The 24,884-nt window shown below is 35.6% G+C and overlaps 1 protein-coding gene across 5 annotated transcripts in view; it reads right to left on the bottom strand.

Moving 5' to 3' along the window:
• Nucleotides 1–24,884, bottom strand: part of si:ch211-51h4.2 (uncharacterized) — a 111,522-nt gene that overhangs the window by 85,111 nt on the left and 1,527 nt on the right. For all 5 annotated transcript variants that reach the window (XR_009427455.1, XR_009427454.1, XM_059538287.1 and 2 more), the window contains exons 2-7: nucleotides 21,008–21,049; nucleotides 20,312–20,385; nucleotides 19,493–19,561; nucleotides 19,048–19,150; nucleotides 9,235–9,370; nucleotides 1,474–1,539 (exon numbers count right to left, since the gene is read on the bottom strand). Coding sequence is in view for 3 of the 5 variants with exons in the window: in XM_059538287.1 (XP_059394270.1) it covers nucleotides 1,474–1,539; nucleotides 9,235–9,370; nucleotides 19,048–19,150; nucleotides 19,493–19,561; nucleotides 20,312–20,385; nucleotides 21,008–21,049 (490 nt within the window). In the remaining 2 variants the exon portion in view is untranslated. The remainder of the gene's footprint in view (nucleotides 1–1,473; nucleotides 1,540–9,234; nucleotides 9,371–19,047; nucleotides 19,151–19,492; nucleotides 19,562–20,311; nucleotides 20,386–21,007; nucleotides 21,050–24,884) is intronic.

Below are 24,884 nucleotides of genomic sequence, written 5' to 3'. Positions count from 1 at the left end.
TATGACTAGGATAGATGGTCTGTATCCAATAAATACTTGTTTACAGCACAGTTTTTCAATGATTAATATTAATGATATTCTCATTATTTTCTTAAAAGGTGTCTTAATTTTATTATTTTTCCCTGTGGTCCACTTACGACGTAATTAAACTTTTATCATACTAAACGCAATCATCATTTTTCAAGACCGTTATCTGACCTTCAAGAATTTAAGAATGAACTGTTTATTTTTCATCTTATCCTTAATAAATGGTCTTTTTGGGGAAGTTTTATACTTGATTCATCTCATTTGATTTATCTTTCCAAACCTTATTCCTTTTTAAATTGAAAATGCAATTTTTATTTTCGCAAACTACAAACTTAAATGCTAGAGGCATCAGAAATAAAACTTACTGAAAAGGAAAACAGCAAAACTTGAGCAGGTTGTAATTATGACCATTCCTTAATTGAATTACGACACCGTATGCTGCATTTGGAGAGGATCCTACTTCTGCTTATTCAATTTTTCATGTTTACTTCCTCTTCTCAAACAGAATACTAATGTGTGCATGAGGTTTCTTAGACCTTTTCATCACTCAGTGAATAAGCCACCTGTATTAATGCAACAATAACAAAATGACACGAAATTTCACACACAGTTTATTTCATTAACTACAGAACTCTCTCTCTCTCTCTCTCTCTCTCTCTGTTGTCAAGCTATAGTGCGTATCCCCCTCTCACTCATTCTTTTTTATTCCCTCCTCAATATTATCTACTAAAATTGTAAAAAAAAGGAAAAAAAAAAAGACACAAAGCAGAAGCACGTAAGTGATGCTAGGTTTAATAAAAGGCAGTACATATAAATACAACTTTGGTCATCATAAGAGACTTTTTAAAACAAAAAGTCATACTGACCCCAAACAGTATTGAACATCCAAACACTTATTCATATACATAAAATAATACAGCTCCAGAGGTACACAATGCTATGTTGCTTACATGGTAATTTTGAATACCATAACCTGGTCATTTTGGAAGCCAAAACAGATATGAAAGAGCTGTTATTCAACAATCTTCTTAAACTAAATGTTTAGTTTAGTTCTCTGACAATACATCACAGGGAAGAAAATGCGCTTGTGTTTTTGCCGAGAAAAGCTTTAGGAGATCAAACACCCCACAGGCACGAGCTAATGAGAGAATTTCCAGCCTTAACAGCGTTTCTAAACATTACTCACACTCAGGCCATGATTTGACTGACAAGCAGAGAGTAGGAAACATCTAGAGAATGAACAATATGATTGACTAGGTGTCTTTCTTTTAGATAACTGAATAAAGAAATAAAAGCCCTAAGGTTTGATGAAGGCAAAAATGAAAAGTAAGCATATGCATTTATTTGATCTGGCTGAGCAGAAACGTGTTCTTGTTTAAATGCAAACCTGCTCTTAACATTTAATATTTAACATTTAAAACTGTTACATTAAAGGTTGCAGCTCACCTGGTATGAAAAAGTGCAGCGTAGGCCTCACTTCCCGCCAGGACATAACTGATCCCGATAGACACACTGTTAAAGAAAGTTCATTATCAGCACTCGTTACAATAATGACAGTGTTTCATATTCATGAGGAGCTGTCACAGGAATCAAACAGGGACCTTTACTGCGCCAACTCAAAGATGGACAAAGCCAGAGGTTTCATCTTTTATTTATTTTTTTACTACTGAAAGTTATGAAACTTCTTCAAACTTTTAAACTTCAGAAATCCAGGAATAAAGATCAACCTTTTTTTTGGTATAATGTGTGATGGTTTAGATTTTTTATTTTGCGTGTGATGCAATGAAGTTTTTCACCATTTTGAAGAAAAGTTGGATAAGCCTTGGGCTTGCTATTAAGAAAGTTATAGCAAGAAACTGATAAAACTTAAATAATAATAATCATAAGAGGAAGAAAACTAACATATACAAGAGGTGCCTATGCACCTTTGGTTTTTGGCCTCTAATAATAATAATAATAATAATAATAATAATAATAATAATAATAATAATAATAATAATAATAATAATGTATTTATTTATATTTATACAAACAAACAAACAATAAATAGCATGATGGAATTGAAAACAAAAATTACTTAATTACTTTCTAACCTAACCCTAACCCAACAACAACAAAATGATTATAAAGAAGAATTTTCTCTCTCTCTCTCTCTCTCTCTCTCTCTCTCTCTCTCTCTCTCTCTATATATATATATATATATAATAAATTAGATGACAGCCAAATTGGCTGATAAAACCTATAAAATAAGCCAAATTTCTCAATAAATAAATAATTAATTAAATATATTAAATAATGCCTAGCTTGGTAATGACATCTTGAAACAAACATTAAGTCAATAAATAATAAATACACTGCATTAAAATAAATAAATATATTACATGATGGAACAGTAGTCATCAATAAATAAATTAATAAAATACTGTGACGAGTGGGGCGGGGCCGAGAGCCGTGGGAACAGAGTGAGGCCAGTGGAGTAATTGGAAATGAGCAACACATGCACCACAAAATCAAATTTTAATAATCAAATAAACACAAAACAGCGTGACAACCCCTTGCGGACGACTGCCGCGCACAAACCCAGGCTTGGTCCTCTCTTGTCCTTCACTGTCGTAACTCCTCTTTTATCCTTCCGGAGCGCCTCCGTGGGCAGGTGTCGCTCATTTCCAATTACTCCACCGGCCTCGCTCCGTTCCCGCGGCTCCTGGCCCCGCCCAACTCGTCACAAATACATTGTACTCATAAATACAAAAGTAACAAAGCATTTGATTAGAGTTTAGAATTTAGAATAAAATATAAAATGTCTTAAAGACACACAAAATCTAAATACAAAAAAAGGTACATTTTGTCATGAAGAGGAAAGAGTGATTTTATAGACATTTTAAACTAGAATTATGGCAAGCTCTTTATTGTATTTTATTTTATTTATTTACTGTCTTTATTAAAGCAAACTCTCCAAATTTAAAAAATCACAAATGATAACTTGTCAGAATCTCTCAATATCTGGGACTAATGTATCCTTGAATGTTGATGCTCTGAGTAAGTCGGTCAATCAGTCAATGTACAAAAGGCAGTTGTGTGCCAGTATGAAAGAACTACAGAAGGAAACACATAGGAGAAGAGGGAAAGAGAAACCTTGACTTACACCATCATACAGGACAACACAGTGTGGATCTGTGGTCCTTGACTTTTTAAAGAACACACTCTGTCATGGAAGCACATTGATCGAGTGCTAAGCCTCTTGAACACAATGAGCAGAGAATCGATTGGATGTGTGTTAGCCAAACCTGTCTAAATGCTGATAACAAGCTCTTTCCCATTCGGGTGCATGACCGGGCATGCAGAGCAGTGCAACAAATGATTCACTGTTAAATGTCAAAGGCATTTCACAGTAATGACCACTGATGCCTTTCAGTGCATTGCTACTCTTATTTTTCCAGCAAAAATCCAAGCAAAACTCATGCATTTTGGATTCTGTATTTAGTTTTGCAATATCATCCATAGAGGACACAGGTACAGCAGTCGCAATGTCAACGTGGGCAGAACAAATCAATTTTGCTTGAAAATCTATAAAAGAAATAGATTTATGCTGGTTAAAACTTACTTTAAAGCCCTTCAAAGTACTCAAAAACTTAAAATTGGGCTAAAGGATGAAAAATAACTGGGGAAAGGCTAACTATCTAACATCGGCTAATTAATAACGGCCCATTTAAAGCCGAACAGATGGGCAGCCATATTGGAGACTAGTACAAAAAGCAGCTGACCCATTATTTCATTATTCTGCACCATTTTTCCAGAGGTGAAATGTTAAAACTGTTGTTCGGGGCAATACTGACATTTCACACATAAATAACACTTTTTTTTTATTGTGGTCTAGAGAGCATAACCTGGATTAAAACCTACTTAAAGCTTTGATCCAGTGAGGATGTTCATGTCTGTACATCCTCAGTGGAGAGGAGCAGCTCTTAACTGTGTCTCAGTGACTAAAACTAAACGAGACGCTCTGCTCAGACTAACTGAAGGGGTTCAGTGACATTTTAGCGAAGCGCCTTTGTGACACGTTTATGAGACTGTTCTTCACAGAATCTTGTTTTAATTGCGAATCCGGTAATAAATGCAATTACCTGAGAATAGCTGATGTCACGTGACACCCGTCTGTAGTATCTTTTAGTGAGCAGAAAAGGAAATATTTTAAAATTGTAGCGCAATTGGGGTTTATTATGTTTTCTGTCATTGTTTGCAAGCCTTTTATGGAAACATCTATCATTGCCTCTATAAAAAAAAAAAAGATAATAGGCAAAGAGAAAAACAGATTTATGATGTTCAAAGGATTGTACTACCATAATTTGGCCGGTGAAAAGTACACAATTTCATGCTATTTCAGGAAGACATGTACCATGTGTCTGAACAAGCATTTTGCATTATATAAAAATGATTTACATTTTTCCTTTCTGTAAATAAAGACATTTTGCGGTTTTCTAAGAAAACCTTATATAATATAAATGAATATGTGTGGCACTTAAAGGTGCCATGTGTAAAAATTGAGGTAAAAATATCCAAAAAATTACCTACATGCATCAAAAGAATGAGAAGAAATAAGGGCGATGATGTCATAAAAAAAATGTCAAGTTATAGTGCTGCAGAGATATCAACCTTAATTAGCATTAGCATTACTAGCCACGGCCCGACAGGTGTCGTAATACCAGTTTCGGCCATGGGAGGCGGTATGCGGGCAACATAACCACCAGCCAACCTGCAATACACGAATAACTCGCACGGCTTGTGGGCGTACTTGAACCTGATGTCAATCGTGTGGAAAGTACAGCCCACCCACTACTTCATTTCAGTTCAGGGAAGAGAGCAGAAGGATGGCTGAAGCCCTTGGCAAGAGACCCCTACCACCACCACCCGCTTAAGGGAAACAACCGGGCTCGGAATCACAAATCAAATCCGATAAGAAAAGGAGCCGAACCAGAGTAAACATCGGCACTGCTTTCCATCGCTGGAGACAACTGATGGACTTGAAAGAAATGAGGTTCGACTCCGAACTTGCAACATTTCTTTTGGATTGGTAAGTAAGATGCTGTTAGTATTTCGCTAGAAGTTTGTTTTATATGTTTGCGTATTTTTTTCGGAAAGTTATAACATAGAAATGTATCGAAGGCTGTTCGATAAACGTGCTAATGTTAGCGATGGCTAACCGTAGCTGCGTTTGTTACTATAGTAGAGATGATCGGTTCACGTGCGCTAGGGATCTGCCGTGTAACATTTACAAGTGCCAAAACGGTATTGTTTGAATTGCGTAATAAAATTGACAGAATCTGATATATAATGATATATAATAATGTCATTACCAAGCTAGGCAGAATCTTTTATATCATAAAAAACCTGCTCTGTCTAGTCTGTTGGTCTCCGTGTCCTCTTTGCTTCGTGGTTTTTCTGTGCATGAGAAAATTGATGTGTGGCGTGAAAGCGTGTGAAAAGAGTCAATTGCGTGTGTCTCACGGTGAATGCTTGCGAGTTGGCAGCTCTGGTTACGTTGGTTGTCGCTAGCTTGGTCAACATCAGCTGTCTGATGTTGACCAATGATGTTGACAGAATGCTGTCTGTCAAATTAATTTAATTCAAATAATGTGTATATACAACTCAATGTAATATGAACAAAACGAATATGAACATATTCACTGGTAAAGGTGAAGGGGAGTAGCTTGAAGATGTCATGTTTCAAAATCACTTGACATCACCCAACGTTCCTCTGGAGGCAAAACGTCCTCTTATAGCAGCGGTTCTCAATTCCAGTCCTCGCGCCCCACTGCTCTGCATATTTTGCACGTTTCTCTTTGTTAACACACCTGATTCAGATAATCAGCTCGTTAGAAATGAACTCCGTGCATGAACTGTTTTTCAAATGTTCATTGCTCCCTACTCTCTGAGCAGGGGAAATCTGTTGAAGTTTACCTCACATCGAAACATTCATTCACTGATTTGTGCTGTGCAGCGTCTTTAAACATGGACAACTGTGACATCATATACCTCTGTAAATCAATACAATTTAAATTCACGTCTTGCACACTTCAGTGAACTTTGATTGGAACATATAGCTACTTTCGCTTCGAACTGGAATCATGGCTGAATATCCTGTGATGTCCACTTCGCAGGGCACTTATGTTCGAATAGAACAAATGTCTGAAGCGCTAAGAGAAACGTTCAAGATGTGCAGAGCAGTGGGGCGCGAGGACTGCAATTGTGAACCGCTGTCTTATAGGCTTCGGCTATGCTCTAGGGTTGTTGTGAAGGTAGGGGCAGAGCATAGAGACTATGCCGTTTCTTGTTTGTTACTCTAGAGTAGACCAATTCACTTTATTGAGGCATACTGCCCCCATCTGGTATGGAATGTGGAGTATGACTTGATTTTTTTGCCAGACATGACATATGGCACCTTTAAATAATGCTTTTGCTAATAAAGAGGACAGCAAATAAATTGAGGAAATGCATGCTGCTTCTTTTCACGCTAGCAGCTTCTCTTTGAGCTAATGATCTTAATTGTATACCTCAGGGCACTCTTATACAAAAAGAGCTTTTGACTGGGAGCCAGTTCAACATTAACGTGAGCTCACAATGCCAACATCATGTTAGAACGGAATTTAAGAGCCCAACAAATGTACAATAAGTTTACAGTTCATGGCGAATTACAAGTCTTAGTATCAAAGCTCTATGTGAAATTTATGAATGCTGTCTCATGTTTCAAGGCTATAAATGTTCTCCTCTATACAGCTCGATGGTGTCAAAAAGTGCATGACTCATCTTTGCATCACTGGGAATAATGTTGAAAGGTAAAAAATTAAATGAGATGGGCTAGATTGTATACCCAAAATGCCAAAGGCCGGAAACTGTGTAACACATAATGAAAACAATATTTTAGTTTAGTATCAAGGGTGCAAATTATGAGGTGAAGGGTGAAAGGTGGTTTTATTTCTTTTATTAAAGCTTGCACCAGGCTGGATGGGGGGCTTGTTATGCTCTAGCTGGTGAATACTCATGCTATTCACTTTCAAAACTCAAACAAAAAAATGATAACTAACGGTAATCTAAATGAACTGGTTTTATTAAAACCAGCATCACTGAATGAGCCTAAATACATGAATTTACACCTTACACCTACATTCGTATGGGTTATATCAGCTAAAAATGATCTTTGAAGGAACAGTACAATAACTCACGGTCGGAAACTACGTCTTGGTAGTAAAAAAAATGGCATGGTTTTGAAGCGTAGTGTCACAAACAGAATGAGACAATCCATCGAAAAAAAAAAGAATGAAGATAGATAGTATAGTATAGTATATTTGATTTTGGCGCTCCCTCGTGACGCGCTCTGACGAACCTGTCAGCTGATGGAGGCGGAACTTATACCCTTTTCTTTGTTTGTTTTATTTTTCAACAGTTTTTATATATGTGAGAGTATGTTTTATGTTGAATGTGAATGTATCTGCATGATTACCATCTGTTTGAGTGCAAATCAGCACAAATCAGATCGCTATTACTGCATGATCACGGTTATCAAAGTGAACGAATAAAGAGAGTGGATTATTGACTTTATGGCGCATTTGTGTTATTACCATCTGTATAAGTGGCCATCAGCACATCAGCACTTATTTGCATCTTAATTCATTGTAAATGCTCTTTTTTATTTTTCTTATTATTCTTATTTTTCTTACTCAATTTATTCTTATTGTATTTTTCTAGTGCTAAAATAAATCACTTATATGATGTCTAAGTTTCTGTCTGGTGTTTTATAATTGAAAAAAACTATGCAGTGGTATGTTTACTGACTAAATAGTTTGTAGAAGCCTTCAATACTATTGGGAAATATATTTTCTTATATTTGGGGGGTGGGGGGTGTAGAAATAGTCTCAGAAAAATATTTGCAGGAGTCTCATTTTTCATGATATCTTATTCAGATTTGAAATAGAAACTCATGAGACAAGTGGCTTTCAACCCATTACTTTTCTACATTGCTCCAGGACTCATTTCATGTATTTTTATATCAAATAAAAAAATATTTAAGTGTGGTAAAAAAAAAATCAAGGCACTTCAGTGTCTATAACTGAAAATTTCTGAAAATTTTATCAACTTTGGTTGATGAAAAGTAAAGCCCAAAGTGTCTTCTTTCCAAAGACACCAAAATTATGTTTGTAACACACTGAAGTAGGAAACTGTTACAATTATAAGTTAGGTAGAGCACTTTCAGCTGTGAGTCCCATAATGGGGGGTGCTGGCTAACAGGTTAAAAAAATGGCTGAAAATCTTTAGCATTACATCACTGCAATGAATGGGTGCAGTAAGAATGAGAGTCCAAACAGCTGATAAAAACCACAATAATCCTCAAGTAATAATGCTCATGACTGCAGTCTATCAATGAATGTCTTCTGATGTCAAAAGACATTTAAAACTTCAAATCATCAATTCCAGCTAAAATACAAGTCCTCTATCCATAAAATAGCTTTTTTCCAACGAGAATATTGTCTCATCTAAATTAAAAAAGACATATGCACAGATTAAGCACCGTTTTCAAGCAGAAATAATTCTAAACAAATATGTTGGTGTGTTTCAATGTGTAGACAGGGGATGGACTTTTTCACCAGATGAAGCGTTATTATGGATTATGGACTGGAATTTTGGCCAAAAGTGATGGTTTCATGTTAGCATGCCTTAATGAAGGATTTGTTTCATACAAACATGCAGCTTTTCACTTCACAAGACAGACTGGAGTCATGTGTATTACTTATGGATTACTGTAAAGTTTTTTTGTTGTTGTTGTTGTTGTTTGGAGTCTCATTTTGAAGACACCAATTCACTGCAGAGGATCAATTGGTGAGCAAGTGATGTAAGGTTACATTTCTCCAAATCTGTTCCAATTAAGTAAACTCGGCTACATCTTGGGTGGCATGATGTTGAGTACATTTTCAGCAAATATTCATATTTGGGTGAACTATTCTTTTATGTTAACAGTTACAATTTCAAACTTTTTACAGTGTAGTAAAGCTATTCTCCAGCCATTGATTTTCTGGTGAAACTTGTTAAGCAGCCTTGACATACTGTAAGCAGGAGACTAGCATCCAAAGCAACACCATGTGCTGGTGGTCAGCTATGCCAGTCTTTTCACCAGGATATTTTAGCATTAAAATGTTATGAATGAAACAGACTTACAATTGAAAGAGCAGAACAAAGTTGAATGCATGGCTGGTGTGTTTGCCCAGGAAGAAAACTCCCAGCACGTGTAGATTTGGCTGAAGGTCCTCATCTTGCCTCCGTGCTTTGACGTCACTTTGCAGAAGACCCGTATCTACAGAGAAAAATACACAAGGAATCACCATCCATCTCAAAGACATAACCATTGAAGAAACAGTAGTATAACTTCAGTTAGAATGAAATGTCTCACAAGTTACAATACAGGAAAATTTTACTTGGCCCTATAAGCGTCCCCTAAAGAAGACCCATTTTTCCTATAGGAAACAGTCATTAGTTGGCAGCAATTGCTGCCCAGCGGCCAGAACGTTGGTGCCTGAGTTCCCATGAACATAACCATCCTTCATCCCCTCCGAGATGCCGCACATCACTCCTGACCTGAAGTTCTGCCACAATATTATGCCACTTACAGAGCTGTATGCATTTCACACACTAAATAATGAATTGATGGAGAGATAAATGTAAGAAAAGGAGGGAAAACAGAGGTGAATGAATATGGCCAGAGATCAGAGAAGTTTGCAGCAGTGAGGAATCAAATTCAGAACAGCAGGAATAATTCATACTGCACAACACAGCAGGCTGCAGGAGCAGACACACTCCCAGCTAAACCCTTCAGCAACACTCACACTCCCATTATGCTGCACACACCCAGGTTAGCATACATCACTCTCTTTCTAAAGCAGCTCTACTCTCTTCACTGGTAGACAAGAGAGTCTCCATGCTGTCTAGAACAAGAGCAGCTTGTCAAGTACAAGAGGAAAACACATTTACCACTGTGAATATCCTCAACGTTTGTATGGAGAGCAATAAATAAACACATATTTGAATATATATTTAATATTTCAAAAATAAATAGTTAGATTACAAAATTAAATAATTATACAAAATAGAGCTGTAAATAACAAATATAAACAAACATGAATTTTTTCATATCAATATATAATTGCTAATCTGAATGTATAGTGATACATCCAAATATGTAATAAATAAATAAATAGTAATTTTAGTAAATTCATTATTATATTAAATTGCAATTATATTAAACAGTATTACTGTTTTTTTTATTGTATTTTTGATCAAATAAATGACTAAATGAATGACTAAATGAGACTTCTTTCTGAAAACAATAAAATAATCTTACTGGCCCCAAAATATTGAAAAGTAGTTTAAAATGTATAACAGCAAAATATCAAACAAACAATTAAAAAACAAAAAAACACTGACATTTATTAAGAATAGCCTTTTCCCAACAACACAATTCAACTTTTTGGTTAAACGTACCATCGTCAACAAATCTTGTTGTTTATTATATTGTTTTATTGTGTTTTTATTTACCAAATGTCTATTATAACAAAGATCTATATATGAATAGTAAAAATTAATCCTAATTTAAATATTACATATTTACTTAAATCTTTCTCTCTCTCTTTATATATATTTATACTCTCCAGAATTTCTACTTAAGAGGAGACTGATAGAGATACAACAAGACAGAGACAAACCATTTTTCTGAAAGTAATAAATGGTGGTGCACTCAGTATTACTTTACATTCACCTGTCTGTGCTGATCTCCCGAGGGAAAAATAAATACAGATCCATAACAGATGTTGCATATAATTCTGTTGACACAAGCACCATCAATATTATTATATTTAGTCAGAAATAGATGTGAATTAAAAAAAATACATGGTGCAGAAAACATTCATCTGGATGCGTTTCTAACTCTATCTGAAAAACAGACCGCTCAAAAGTATCGCAGAGTTTTCTACTTTTCATTAGAATGACGAATCACTCTCCAAATCGTTTATGTCAGTCAGCCCCCAATCTCCCTAATGATGCTTTGGCACGCAATCTGATTGGATTTTTTACATTAAGTTAAGACTACTGTACCTGTACGGCACAAATGACAAGGGAATGGGCTGTGGAGAGTAGCCGGCTAGAACATTAATTTCTGAGAGGGATCCATCTGCTTGCAGAAAGGGATGGCCAAGTAATTAGGATCGAGAGCTGCTAGAGCTCAACACCTGTCATAGATATGTTGTGGCTCTGAGTGTGTGTGTGTGTGTGTGTGTGAGAGAGAGAGAGAGAGAGAGAGATCAGCACAGAAACATCATTATGCCGGAGGTGAATTTAGGAAGGTGAATGTGCATCACAACGACAGTCTCCACTGCCGCCAGCTCGGTCAGACGTCCACCTACTGTTGGATAACAATTAGAGACGCGCAGCACTCAGTCAGCATCCACACAAACACTTTGCACTATGAAATCAAAACTGGAGTTTTATGGCTGTTAACTCTGAGGCAATCTATATGCTAGACACTGCAAAAAGCTCACAAAACAAACTTTTAAGAGATGCAGAGGCCCCAAAAAGCATTTGAGCAGTTTAGCTACACTTTAAGGGACAGTTCACCCAAAAAAATCCAATTTTACCTTCATGTCATTCCACACTTATGTGATTGGAATCAGTTTTGGTTCTTATGTGGCACATGACTTAATGCCAAACACCAAAGCACTGATGAGGTTTGATTAATGTGTCACCATATTTCGTTTGGGCTGTTTACCTGAGGTGATCAATGATTTGACAGTGACTTAAATTTAATTTTATTCTGTTCAGGATTTTTACACTACCTACAGTATTAAGGGAAAACAAAAGATCACATACACTGCATTTTGTCAGAATGCATGGCTACTTTTGAATGGCTGTCAGTGAAGAAAGGCACTTTCACTTTTGTGACCAGATGGTGTAGATACAGTGTCTACCAGCATGAGCGAACTGTGTACTGATGTAAACTAGGCTTTTGGCTATTAAAAGACAAGAACAAAGCCTTTCGGTATGTTCCAATGTCCTGTTTCAATTGGAAACATGTCAACACAGCAAAGAAAATTTGTCAAACCATTTAAAAGCTTGCTCAGACAGGCATCTATCATCCAAATGTCGTCCCCAACGTCTATTTACTGTCCACCAATCAAATCTGGAATGTAATTTTGTTTTCAAGTTAGAAATGCAAGTTCTTCACCAATTAGCCCAAAATACTGAATCAATGTCCTGCTGTAAACTTGGAGCAAGGCCTAACAATATTTCCCTTCTCAAAAACCTACTTGTACAAGATGGAAAGAGTAACATGCAAGTCACACCAAAAAGAAACATGAATATTTCAAAACAGTTGTCATCATGTCTGTCCCTGAAAATATAAGATGACAGCAAGTCTTGAGGGAAAGACTATGATAGGAAGAGTGAGAGAAAGAGTGGGAGAGAGAAAAAAGTTTGTCTGGCAGAAAAAAAAAACTGTTGTAACTTGATATACTTCCTATCAGAGAAGTTGATGCTTTCTGTGGAATATAACACTGTGTGACAAATCTTACAGATCATCAGCAAAGCTCTCCCTGTCTAGGCGGCTTTTCCGTAAAGAGATTCTTAGAGGGAGCTTTTCCAAGAGGTCCAGTGGTCAGGATCATATGACCATAAATAGCACTGTGGACTAAACGGCTGTTTCTGTAAGATGCATTTAAAGCAGACATCTTAGCAGTTAAAATGGACATAGAAAAGTGGCTGCTGATGAACCAATGCTGCAATAGAAAAACATCAATTCTATTCAATTTTTGTTTTGTTTTATTTAAAATCTTTCAAATATATAGATATTTATCTTCGTTTTAGAAAAGCAAAATGTTAACTATTTAAATAATTATGATCATGTATATAAACCAGTCATATAGTAAATTTAATGTTTTAGTATATATAAACAAAATATATTTTAAATAAACAACTAAAGAGAGTTTAAATTAACTAAACTTTAAAGAACTTTAAGGATAAAGTATTTGTCATAACAGTAACACTCTCATTCTCTCAAGACAATAATGTATTTGCAAAAACAATGGCACACTGAAATGATCAGCAAAATCCATAAATATGCAGTGAATATTAACTATATGACCCAGCTCTACTGCGTACTAGCCTATACATGGATAAAAATGAGTGGTGACTGCAATAAAGAGACGAGTGGGAGTGCTCAAACAAATTACCTTTTGGACACAGTCTGTTTGTCAGCACACAAGTGTTGCCAGGCACTGTGTCTTTAGTCTTTGCTGAGCACTCTCTCAAACCAGCTATAGTTTACTATTATAAAAAATAAATATATAGATTAGTATTGAGATTTCATGATGAAATTGTGTTGTGGAATTCTAAGCTACTATATTTTATTTTTAAATCTGAGCCACATGACCTCATTTATGCCACTGAACATCAATCAAATTTGCAAAAATGAAAGCCAGTCGCACAGCTGATCACACCAAACTAACCCTGCATGTCTGGCAGGGCACGCAGAAAATTGTCTGAAAAGTTACTGTTAAATTTCCTCCGTGATGAATGCATATCGCCTCTCTATCGTGTTTTCTGGAACACACAGTCTCATATTCAGCACTAAGCAGATAGCGGTGTGGAATCATTTACAGTGCATTTCTATGCTCAGAGACATCTATCTTTTTAATGGGCTTCTTATCAAACACCAGCGAGCCAACCGTGCAGCCCAAGCATGAAAGCCTAATTGAATCATAGAATGCTAGGGCATTGCAAAACCTATCTGATGACACTGTCAACCTGGCATATAAATTAAACAGGGCTCTAGGAGAAAATAGTGCTCTGCACGCCCAGCCTGCAGTAATAAAGCAAATCTTTAGCATTAATGCTTTATTTAAAAGTGCATTAACACAGATAGGTTATTAATTTCAAGCATTTTATGAGTATTATAGCGCAGATGACCATGAAAGGCACCTTGATCGTGTGGTAAAAGAATATACCGCTGGGCTCAGTGTGGGCCTTCTGGGGATTTGCTGGGATATAAGCAGTCTTTCTCTCTAAAAACTCACTCTTACTTGCCAGACCTTATAAGTATCTGACCATCTAACACCAAAATGACAGATGCAAACTCCTTCTTACATACTGAGTATCAAAAAAATAAACATTTCTGCTTCATTCAATTCAGTAATTCAGTATGTTATCTTTTGTTTCTTCGTAATTAAATTGTGAATTTTCTAAGCAATTTCACAATGAAAATTGTTTCTCTTCACACACACACACACACACACACACACATATTATTTCCTTATGCTCATCAAGCCTTTATCTATTTGATAAAAAATACAGAATATTTCTTCATTAAAAAAAAACACTAAAACCTTACTGATCCTAGACTTTTGAATGACAGTGTATATAAAAATTATTATTATTATTATTTTTTTGAAGAAAACAATTAGTGGTGTACAGTTTTAAAAGGAAATTTTCTGCTTTTACTTTGTTCAACTCAATAAACAATAATTTTATAAAAAAAAATTATTATCATTATTATTATTGACATGTAAATGAAATATAATTTCTTTTGTAAATACATAAATGGTGTGCTTTACCAGATTAACACATAATCCCTGGGCCAAATATAGAAATTTGCATTAATCCTATTGTCAAATACTTATTTCTGTCAAAATACTGTACAGTTTGATTGGACTTTTGACATCAACAACAAAAGACTTAAATATATCTAACTATGCACAGATCAGCTGTGTTTTATTATTTGCATTTATCTTTTTTCTTCTTTGTTTTTCAGCTGAACAAATATGTGACCCCCCAGTGAAGAAGAACTGCTAGGTTCAGTCTTATAGAGTGAAATAAAGAAGCAAAGTGTTTCTGTTGATTCAGCTGTCTGCATTTTGAATAAAGGGCACAACAAATTGGCACAGTCTCGCTGACTTGCGTAAAATGCTTATCTTTCGTCTATTCTTATCGTTTTTTTTTATTTCACAGGAGTGCAAATGAACAATAGGTGTGCAATAAAGCGGTTATCTACACGGCACCCATTCACTGCATGGAATAGGCAATGTTTAGCTGTGTTTCCATTTTAACAAAAACATGGGACACATTAATGAAACATAAGCCAACAAACTTCTCTGTAAATTGTTTGTAAAAACTATTCTCACTCATGCAGTTGCAATCATTTACTTACTGTAAGAATGGCTTTATTCTTTTAACTTATGTTTAATGAATGAGGCCCAATGGTACTGTGTTCTTAAATGTTGTTGAAATTAGGTCTGATGTACAATATCAGAGTCATATATCTATAGAGCACGTTAGCACATATTGTTGTACTTAAATATTAATCACCAGCCAGAGAATGATGATGCCATCAAACTGTCAAAACAGGTTCATGGCGGTGGACATAAAGAATTACTTCATATTAATGATGTTGATGTTGTGTTGTCCTGCAAGTCGGATTCAAGATCAATTACACAAGAAATTGAAAGAAGACCCGATGATGAAAGCTAACAGCTGATATAAGGTGTCGGGGTATCAAACAGAAAACTTAATAAAGAAAAAGAAGCTTAAAGTATGTTATGGGTAGTTGACAAGTAAAGACAATTTATAAAGTGTACAAAACAGCACACTTCACTATATAGGACTTAAAAGTTTTTAGAGTCACTATTTTATTTTATTTTTCCCTCAGAAGGCCGATTCAAGAGGGCACTGACCACACACACACACTAGATAGACAGATGTAAATATCGGCATTGGCCTGATATGATAAATTATGCCGATATGTCTTGCGGATAAGAGGAATACCTTACCTCACATGAGCTTAGGGTGTGCTAGTGATTAGATCACGTCAGCAGTGTGACTCATTCTTCAAGCAAATTTTTGTCTGAATGATGATTTGATTGACTGTTATGGATCGCTGCATTTAATCTGTGGAAGCACTTACAGAATGATGCCTTTGGTGTGAGATAGAGTAAACAGCAGTAGCACGTGCAGCGCAGCAGCGGCAGCCTCCCCCAGGTCCTAACGCCCGAACAGTAAGGGTTTTAATCTGTAGGGGGCGCTGTCGGTCTACTTCTAATTAAATTAAGGTTAAAATAGCCTACACAAATAATATTTAGACCGTGTTTTTGATTAAAAAAAGCAATAATTGATGTCACAAAATAATGAGTATGTTTTGATTTAAAGTTCAGAAGCTATAGCTTATATGAATATATATATATTCATTAATGTGTAATATATTTTATTTTTTAAACAAACCATAAGCTTTAAAAGATTTTCGCTTTTGCTTTAGGTCATCTACAAATGTTAAATCTTAAAATAAAATGTTACGATTAACCTTGCATCTTTCTGGGGGGGAAAAAATGCAGCGATTGATACATAGTTTATTTAGTTATTTTCAAAGCTTCAATGTACTGTCAAAAAAACTTCGTTGTTGTTTATTTACTTCTAACAAATAAATTATTGTTAAAAACTAACCAAAACTAAAAAATATTTTGCTCATAATTTCTGCACAGAGAGACTTGGTGTTGTTTCCAAACAAAAGGAAATATATCAGTATCGGCCAAAAGGAGTTGAAAAATATTGGCATATCGGATATCGGCAAAAATCAAATATGGTGCATCCCTAATTTATGATGTAATTATTAAAAACTCACTGTATTATGAATTGTAATATGAGAGAGAGATAGACTAAGTGAGTGTTTACAGATTATCTTAATCTGATACAGCATTCATTCTTCAACTCATACAGCATTCATTCTTCAACTCAATCTCATATTCAGCATAGTTTGAAAATCAGCTGAGGAAAGCGATAGGCTCTTTGTCGTACTGTTCTTTTTGAATAATGGCGATTTACAATGACAGTGCTGCTCAGTGCATTTGTTGGTTGCGTCTTACAAGTTGCCTTGTTTACAACTCTGTTTCAGTCTCTTTCAAAATAAAAGTCAGAATAAAGTAACTGATCACCATCACAAACACAAACAGTTTTGCAATACTAAAAAGTATTATTAAATACTTTTCTCGCCCATTATTTGTTATTGAACAATAATAATATGTAATAAAAAACAACAGCCATCATAAAAGTTGCTAGGCAATTCATTCAAAAATAAAAAGGCATCATTATAATTATATAAAATGTTACGTGATGAGATTTTGCCCTCAGCCAAAACTATTTGCTCTGGAACAAATAATAGATTAATGAGACCAAAGACTGCCCATTAGATATAGACAAAACAGATGATATCTCATGTTTATACACTATAGAGACATAAGAGCCAGTGGCAAATTCCAGAAGATCTGGCGGGTTCATGAGCGCTGAACGTCCGATGACACCCTGGAGATTTTCAAATAAATGTTATCTTTTTTAATAAACTTATCATTTTAAGTCTAAACAAGTAGCTTCTCACCTAAGTAGAATATTGCACTCCCCTCAGCCAATCAGATTTAAGGACCAGAAAGAACTGCTGTATAAAACTTGATAATAATGAGGATACACAGCTTAAACCAAGTTCAGGATATTTACAGTAAGTTACTGTTTTTACTTCAGTACCATGTGGGTCAGTGACTTGGAGATGAGCCTTCAATTTGTGTGACTCTGTCAGATGACTGTGATTCCCACCGACGTTCACAGGAAGTCTTCTTTTCTCACCCCCTCGCTTTCCTCATTCATCTTCATTAGCTGTCCATTCCCTCCATCTCATGTCAAAAATACTTAATGTCTCTGTTGCGTGGGTCAAGATGAGCCCTGATTAGTTAGCGCTAATACTGACGCATTTCAGCGTAGCCTCTGCGTTCCTCCCTGATCCAGCAACGTTAACTGTCCCTGTAGTCCTTTTAGCAAAGAAACAATACAGCTGCCATCTGTTTCCTGCTATACTTCCTACTGATTCACGTGGCCTAGCACTTCCCGCCTAACCAGTTAAACAGCAGGGAAAACAGCAAGAATGAAGGCAAATACAAATATGTTTACTTTAAATGAGTGCCAGCGCCAAATTTACCACTGAGCCTTGGCCTTTAAAAAACAATAGTAAAGTAATACCTACGGAGATGGGAAATCAAAGAGATATATAAATCCAAGGATCAAGTCTTTATTAAAAACTTTAAGGCTATCGAAATATGAACAGACCATGTAATAATTCTAAAAATAAAACCAACCAATAAAACAGCATTTGATTTACTTATCATCGAACAAGCATGGTTCTGTGGTTTAGTTCAATTTTCCCTCTTCCCAGCATGGGGCATGAAAATTATAGTTGCCTTGTTTAATAATTTCTATTCTATTCTAATTACAATATTGCAGATTTTTTTTGTCACATTTAATAACCTCTTTTTGTGTGTTTGGTACTATACTCAAAATGATCCGTTAGCTGATTGTTACCCTTTGAGTCAAGACATTTAGTAAAAAAAAAAAAAAAAACAGATTCTTATGATAGCAGTTCAGCAGACTCTTTTCTTATACAGTGTGTTTCATATCAAAATATTGGCTTTGAGGATCATATCTCTTATGGATAATAAGTCTTCTAAGCTGCATTGCAGGAAATTAGATCCTAAAATATTCTTCTCATTTCAATTGCACTAAAAAAATCTAAAGACTAGCAAAATCCTATGAACTGGCAAAGCATGCAAATCTTCATTAGAAACTTTTCAGTCAATAATCTTCTTCAAACATTTGATTACCCAGCATATTTAGGAAAAAAATGTAAAGAAAAAAATAACATAAAATTAAAACAAACACTTAATAAATAGAGTTGTAGAGTCGGATGCCTCATTCCAGGCCACACCTGAAAACACATGGCCTTCCCCACAGCCACTGCATTCAGTAGATTTGGAGTATGCTGATAGGATTATGATCATTTCAGTGTGAGGATTTGTCACAAAGCAATGCAAAGCTCACCGACTGCACTACTCTAAATATTTATTCTGCACCAACAGTGGAGTGCTATTATGACATCTAACTTTTTATAATGTGTCATACCTGCCTCTTCCACTTCCTCTGCATCTTCTTCCTCTTCTGCATTTTGTGTCGGAGGATCTGCACAACTGAATTCTTCCATTAAGATCCTCTCAGTTTCTGCAGTCTGGAAAAGGACACCAGAATACATTATCTACATCAACACAATTAACTGATTTGACATTATCATTCTACCACTAATCTAGCTATTGTGCATTTGCCTCATTTATGAATGCAATTACACTTTTAGAATTTTGTTCAGGGGTTGGGAGAGTTTTTGTTTTTAATGTTTTTGGAAGTCAAATACGCTCACTGATTTTATTTATCAAAATACAGTAAAAACAGTAGTATTTAAAACTATTATTACAGTTTTCTTTGATAATATACTTTAAAATATAATTTATTACTGTGATAGAAAAATAAAATGTTACTGTAACCAAACCTTTGAATGGGAGTGTAATTTTTTTACCTTCAGTGCCTCAAGTTGGGCTAAACGGCATCGCTGAAGCAAATCTACAAACAGGTAAATGAGCAGAGCCTAAAAGAGAATTAATCGACATTTATTGTAAATAAGTTATTGCATACACAGTGTTTTCAAATTTTGCAAGAATATCTAGAAAATATGTTAGTTGAAAAAAAATGGCAGTTTTAAAGACCATAATGATGCCAGTGTGCTCTTTAAAGCTGAATGTTTTATTTAAATTTATATGCATTTGTGTTTTTTGTTTTTTTTTTAATCTGTGGAAATCTGCTGAACATCCTGTGGAGTTCTGTGGCTGAGGGTTTGCGGTCAGAGTAAATTGTCGAAGCATATTTTGATGTTAAAATAAAACCGCTACCTAATTTTTTTTGTGCTGCAATAGAACAAAAGTTCTCAAAAAAGGAGCAGAATTTTGAAAATAATCAAAGACAGCAGCATAAGTAAGTTTTTTCAAAGCTGGAAGATTCAGACATTTTTTACAATAAGTCTCTCTTAAATGTCAAACAAGACAAATGTCAGTCGCAATGTCATGTTATTATCAAAACGCAAGGTCTGCTTTAGAACTGTAGATACTCTGAAGTCAAAATCAACTCCGTCAAATGTCAGAAAATGGTTCAATCAAAGAGGGAGATGAAAATATGAATAGAAGAAGAAGTCACCTCTTAATTACCAAAAGAAGCAGCGGTTTTGAAAAACCATGTCAGTTTTAAAACAATAAAGTCGTTTGAAATGAAACTAAGAATTCAAAACAATGTCAGAATAAATACAACAAGAAAAAAAAAGAAAAGAAAAAGAAAAGCGTCTTACCTGCACTAGAAAGCCTACAAGGAAGGATATCAAGAAAGGCACCAGACCTGCCCGAGCGATAGTTACAGGCAGTCCTACATTAAAAAAAAAAACATTAATATGTCATGACAGAACCTGATGTATTCTGAATATATCTGCATGGGCTTATATTAAAGCAAACATATTCACATATTCAGCCACTCATATCAGATATTATCTCTAGACTGAATAATTTGATGGTGGTAATTTTATCATGGCTAGAAGAACACTTTAAAATGATTTCACTGAGACAGGAGGAAATGAAAAGAGAAATTTCTTTTTTTAACAACGATTAAATCTCACTGAAAACAGAACAGTTAAATTCAATGCCCCATGTAATTGCGGTGTCTTATAAATATATATCTGCTACTGTTCAGACCATAAAGCCTGGGTATATCATTAACAAAACAGAATATAGTCTTGCTGAAAACCCATTGAGAAATTATGTTTAACTTCATTTTGCATGCTAATGTTCTCATGCATGGATTTTATTCCTTCCTTTTCCATTCCAATAGTTAATTAAAGAAAATAAAATCTTCTGCAGTCTTTTCTTAACTGCTGTGGATCAGTGAGCATCTGTCTTATATGCCGTGCAAAAAAAATAACATTGACTAAATGAGATAAATCAGCATAATGCTATTTGGTATATTTTTCATTGAATACTAAGATTTTACATACCCAGGATCCCAGTGCCCAGTATTGTAGCAATTGTTAAAAAATCTGTGGAGAGACAACATGTTCAAATGTTTAATATAACTGAACGGAATTAATGAATGTGTTTCATGTATTCGTAATACACATCATCTGTGGTAACAGGGAAGCTGATTTGTGCACTGGATGAACATATGTACACAAATGATACCTCTTGATCTAAGTTGACCACAAATGAAATTAAAACTAGGGACAGTTCATCAGTAAAAAAAAACAAAAAAAAACTTTTTGATTTAACCTATTATTCATTTGGTTTAGTGTATTTTGATAATAATGATGAACTATGATTTGATTAAAACTACAATATAAACAGCAATATTGTGAAATATTATTACATTTTAAATTGTACTGATCGAAAGCTGAATTTTCAGCACCATTACTCCAGTCTTCAGTGTCACATGATCTTTCAAAAATCATTCTAATATGTTGACTGGATTCTTTCAAATATTCCTTATTATTATCAATGTTAAAAAACAGTTGTGCTGCATAACATGTCTGTGGAAAACCATGACATCTTTATTTCAGGATTCTCTGATGAATAGAAAACAATATTTATTTGAAATTCTTTTGTAACATTATAAATGGCTTTATTTTCAGTGTTTTATTTTAAATGAGATGTTGATAGCTATTTTTTTTTCAATTCAGGGGCTGTTTTGAATGCACAATAAAAATTAAAAAGGAACATTTCTGGCTAAATTTATCAACAATGACTAAATAAGTTAAATGAAGCTGAGAATAGTCCACTCTTATTGCTGTCTGAAACTATAATCAAAGTAGCCCAACTAACATACAAGAGAGAGAGGTGGATATTAATACTTATATTCTGCACAGATCCAATAAAATAAAAGATTCTCCCTATCAAACCATCACAATGTCACCTGTCTTATCACAGCTCAACTCTATCAGCTCTAACCCGAGGTGGCAGTCCAGATTTACATGTGTGCTGGTAAGGATTGAAGAGCAGCTGTACAGTGTAATGAGAGAAGCAATGCAAGAAGAACTGTGCTGCGTAGAGAGAGAGAGAGAGAGAGAGAGAGAGAGAGAGAGAGAGAGAGAGAGAGAAAAAACCTAAGCATAAACACGTCTCCTCTGGCCTAATTACAAAAATTACGCCACGGCTCTTTGATGCATATTAATAAGATGCTTCTGATTAGCCTCTCACAGAGAAATAACAGCGGCAGTCACGAATGAGAAGCCAGACTGAAAAGTTCAAATTGACTTTGCTGACACTACAGATAGCATTTGATTTTCCAATTACAGTGTAAATGTTTGGGCAGGATTAGTTACAGATGCACGAATATCATCGGGGAATAAACACTTATTGTTAAAATGGAAAAATGATCCTTGAAGGCTTTTTATCTGCCTCAAAGTACAACAAACCAGGTATTATCATCGGCAAGGAGTGATATTAGCATTTCATGTCTAAAAAACACCAGAAAAAAAACAACAAAAACAAAACTTTTGTTATCTGTAAAAGCAGCATGGCCCATATCATCAGGCCCCTAAATGAACTCTCAGCTCAGAGATATGAGTTTGTGTCATAATATGACATGCAAGGAAATGAAATTTGAGAGATGAAAGAGGATAGTCAATGCCGTAAGCTAGCAAATAACAGAAAGAACAAGTCTCGGTAAAGCTGGTAAATGGACAGATTTGATTAATTGACAGAATGCCTGAAATACTGTATACAATCTTTGCAAGCAGAATTATGGGGCAGCTATTTGCGGTTTTGAATTACGCCCACACTCACAGTCAAGATGATGGATGACAATAAGTAAGTACTGAAGTAGCAAAGTAACTATGATGGCATTTTAATGACGCCGATATCAGTAGCTCTGGCAACCAGCCAAGTCAAGAAACATCCTCGCAAAGCCGTTTAATCTTAACATCACGCAAGTTTCGCTGCGGATTGCGTTTCCCTGCAGGTCTCTCATATTAGGTCTGATTAATGGATAGTTGTTGAATTTTTATGTACTTGCACTATAAACCTCATTTCTGGAAATCACAATGCAGACAGTAATTGTGTTATCGGCTTGCTAAAATCCACTTAGGGATAAAAAACAGGAGAAAAATTGAAGACACAATGAAAATTATGCCTGATGCTGTTCAAACAACAGGAGCTGTCAGTATATACAGGCTTCTGCTTGATGGCCGGATCGAGCATCAAATCCAAGCAGTTTACACATAAAATAGGCCTAAAAGGTTTACACAGCTGTCACATAATGCAGCTACTCTGCCAATAACAACATCTGCAGGCTTTCTACTAAAACAACACCAAAGCACGTGCAGCTGTAACCAGAAACATAAAGCAGGGGTGCGTTCTATTGCCATTTAAAGGAATAGTTGATTTGCGCTGAACCCAAAGGGGGATTTTTAGCAGAATATTAACTCTGCTTTTTCTTTCAATAAAAGTAAACAGATAACAGGTGCCGTTAAGCTCTGAAAATTACAATCAAAAAGCAACATAAACGTGGTCCTCATGCACAATTTTCTGAATCTCCTGCTTTGGAGGTTGGATATCTCTGGTAATACTTCAGTATAGGGACCAGTTCTCACTATTAACTAGTTGCTTATTACCATGCCTTAACATATTAGCTAGTTATTAGTAAGCCTACTTATAAAGCATATATTCTGCATTAGAGTCTTGAACAGGTCAATTTTTGGAAACCCGCGCCCGCCCGTACCCGCAAAGTTCAGCACGAGATCCGACCAGTCACCCATGATAATATAAAAATTAAATCCGCACCCGCCCAGACCCGTTAATATTTGGCCAGTTACCCGATCCACACCCGTGATAAATCACAAACCCTAAAATCATTCCAATTAAAGTGCTTTATTTTTTATCTCGCACCTCTCTCAACGACAGTGTCAATAATGTGCTAATGAACCGAAAGTGCGCTTTGCTTTACGCCATTCAAGTAGCCTACAATCGGCACCTAAATAGGCTATGGAACCAGATAACTATACGCAAATAGACCTATTAATAAAAAAAAAAAAAAGAACAAGATCAAGAAAAAATACAACCTGAGGCTGTCGGTCAAAAACTATGCATTTACTTTCCCTTAAGGTTACTGTGCAGGAAAATGATATCGTCCACAGTCCCAGGTTTAAGTTGCGTTCTCCGTTCTTGAATTACAAATCCAGCTGTGGAAAAGTCTCTCTCTCTCGCAGTGCTGTCGCACTGTCACAGTGGTGATGACGTGATGGGTCAAATGTCATATCGTTGTTGCGTATGTGTAATTGTTATTTAGACATACAAATATTGCTCATATTTTTCATCCGCGCTACTACCCGCCCGCAAGGAGTTAATTATCCGTCCGCATCCCCGCCCGTGAACTTTACGAATGTCAAAACCCACCGTTTCAGCCACTTTTATGCGGGTATCCGCGGGTACATATGGGTACCTGACCCGTTGCAGGACTCTATTCTGCATGACCATATACATCACTAATCCTACCCAATACTTAAAAACTTAAAGGGGCCTTACAATGCGATTTCAAGATTTCCTTTCTCTTTGGAGTGTTACAAGCTTATTGTGCACAGATACGATCGTTGCAAAGACTAAAGCCTCAAAACCAAAGAGATATTTTTTATCAAAGTTAAGATTCTGCCACACCCCCCCTAAAAAGGCTCATTCAAACATGCCCCACGTGTCTACGTCACGATGTGGAAATATTTGCGTAATGTCGCCCAAATGGTTTCAGTAACCGCAGTTAGTGTTAAAGCAGCTATGTCTGGGAGACGCAGTGTGTATCTAGGCGAAATCTAGCACTTTATTTGGCTTTCCAAAAGTAGATGCATTTAGGAATCTTTAAGATTACTTACAACAGAACAGCAACGCATT

The sequence above is a fragment of the Carassius carassius genome, chromosome 44, assembly GCF_963082965.1.
Source record: "Carassius carassius chromosome 44, fCarCar2.1, whole genome shotgun sequence".
NCBI lineage: Eukaryota > Metazoa > Chordata > Actinopteri > Cypriniformes > Cyprinidae > Carassius > Carassius carassius.
This window is presented reverse-complemented; position numbering and strand designations above follow the sequence as displayed.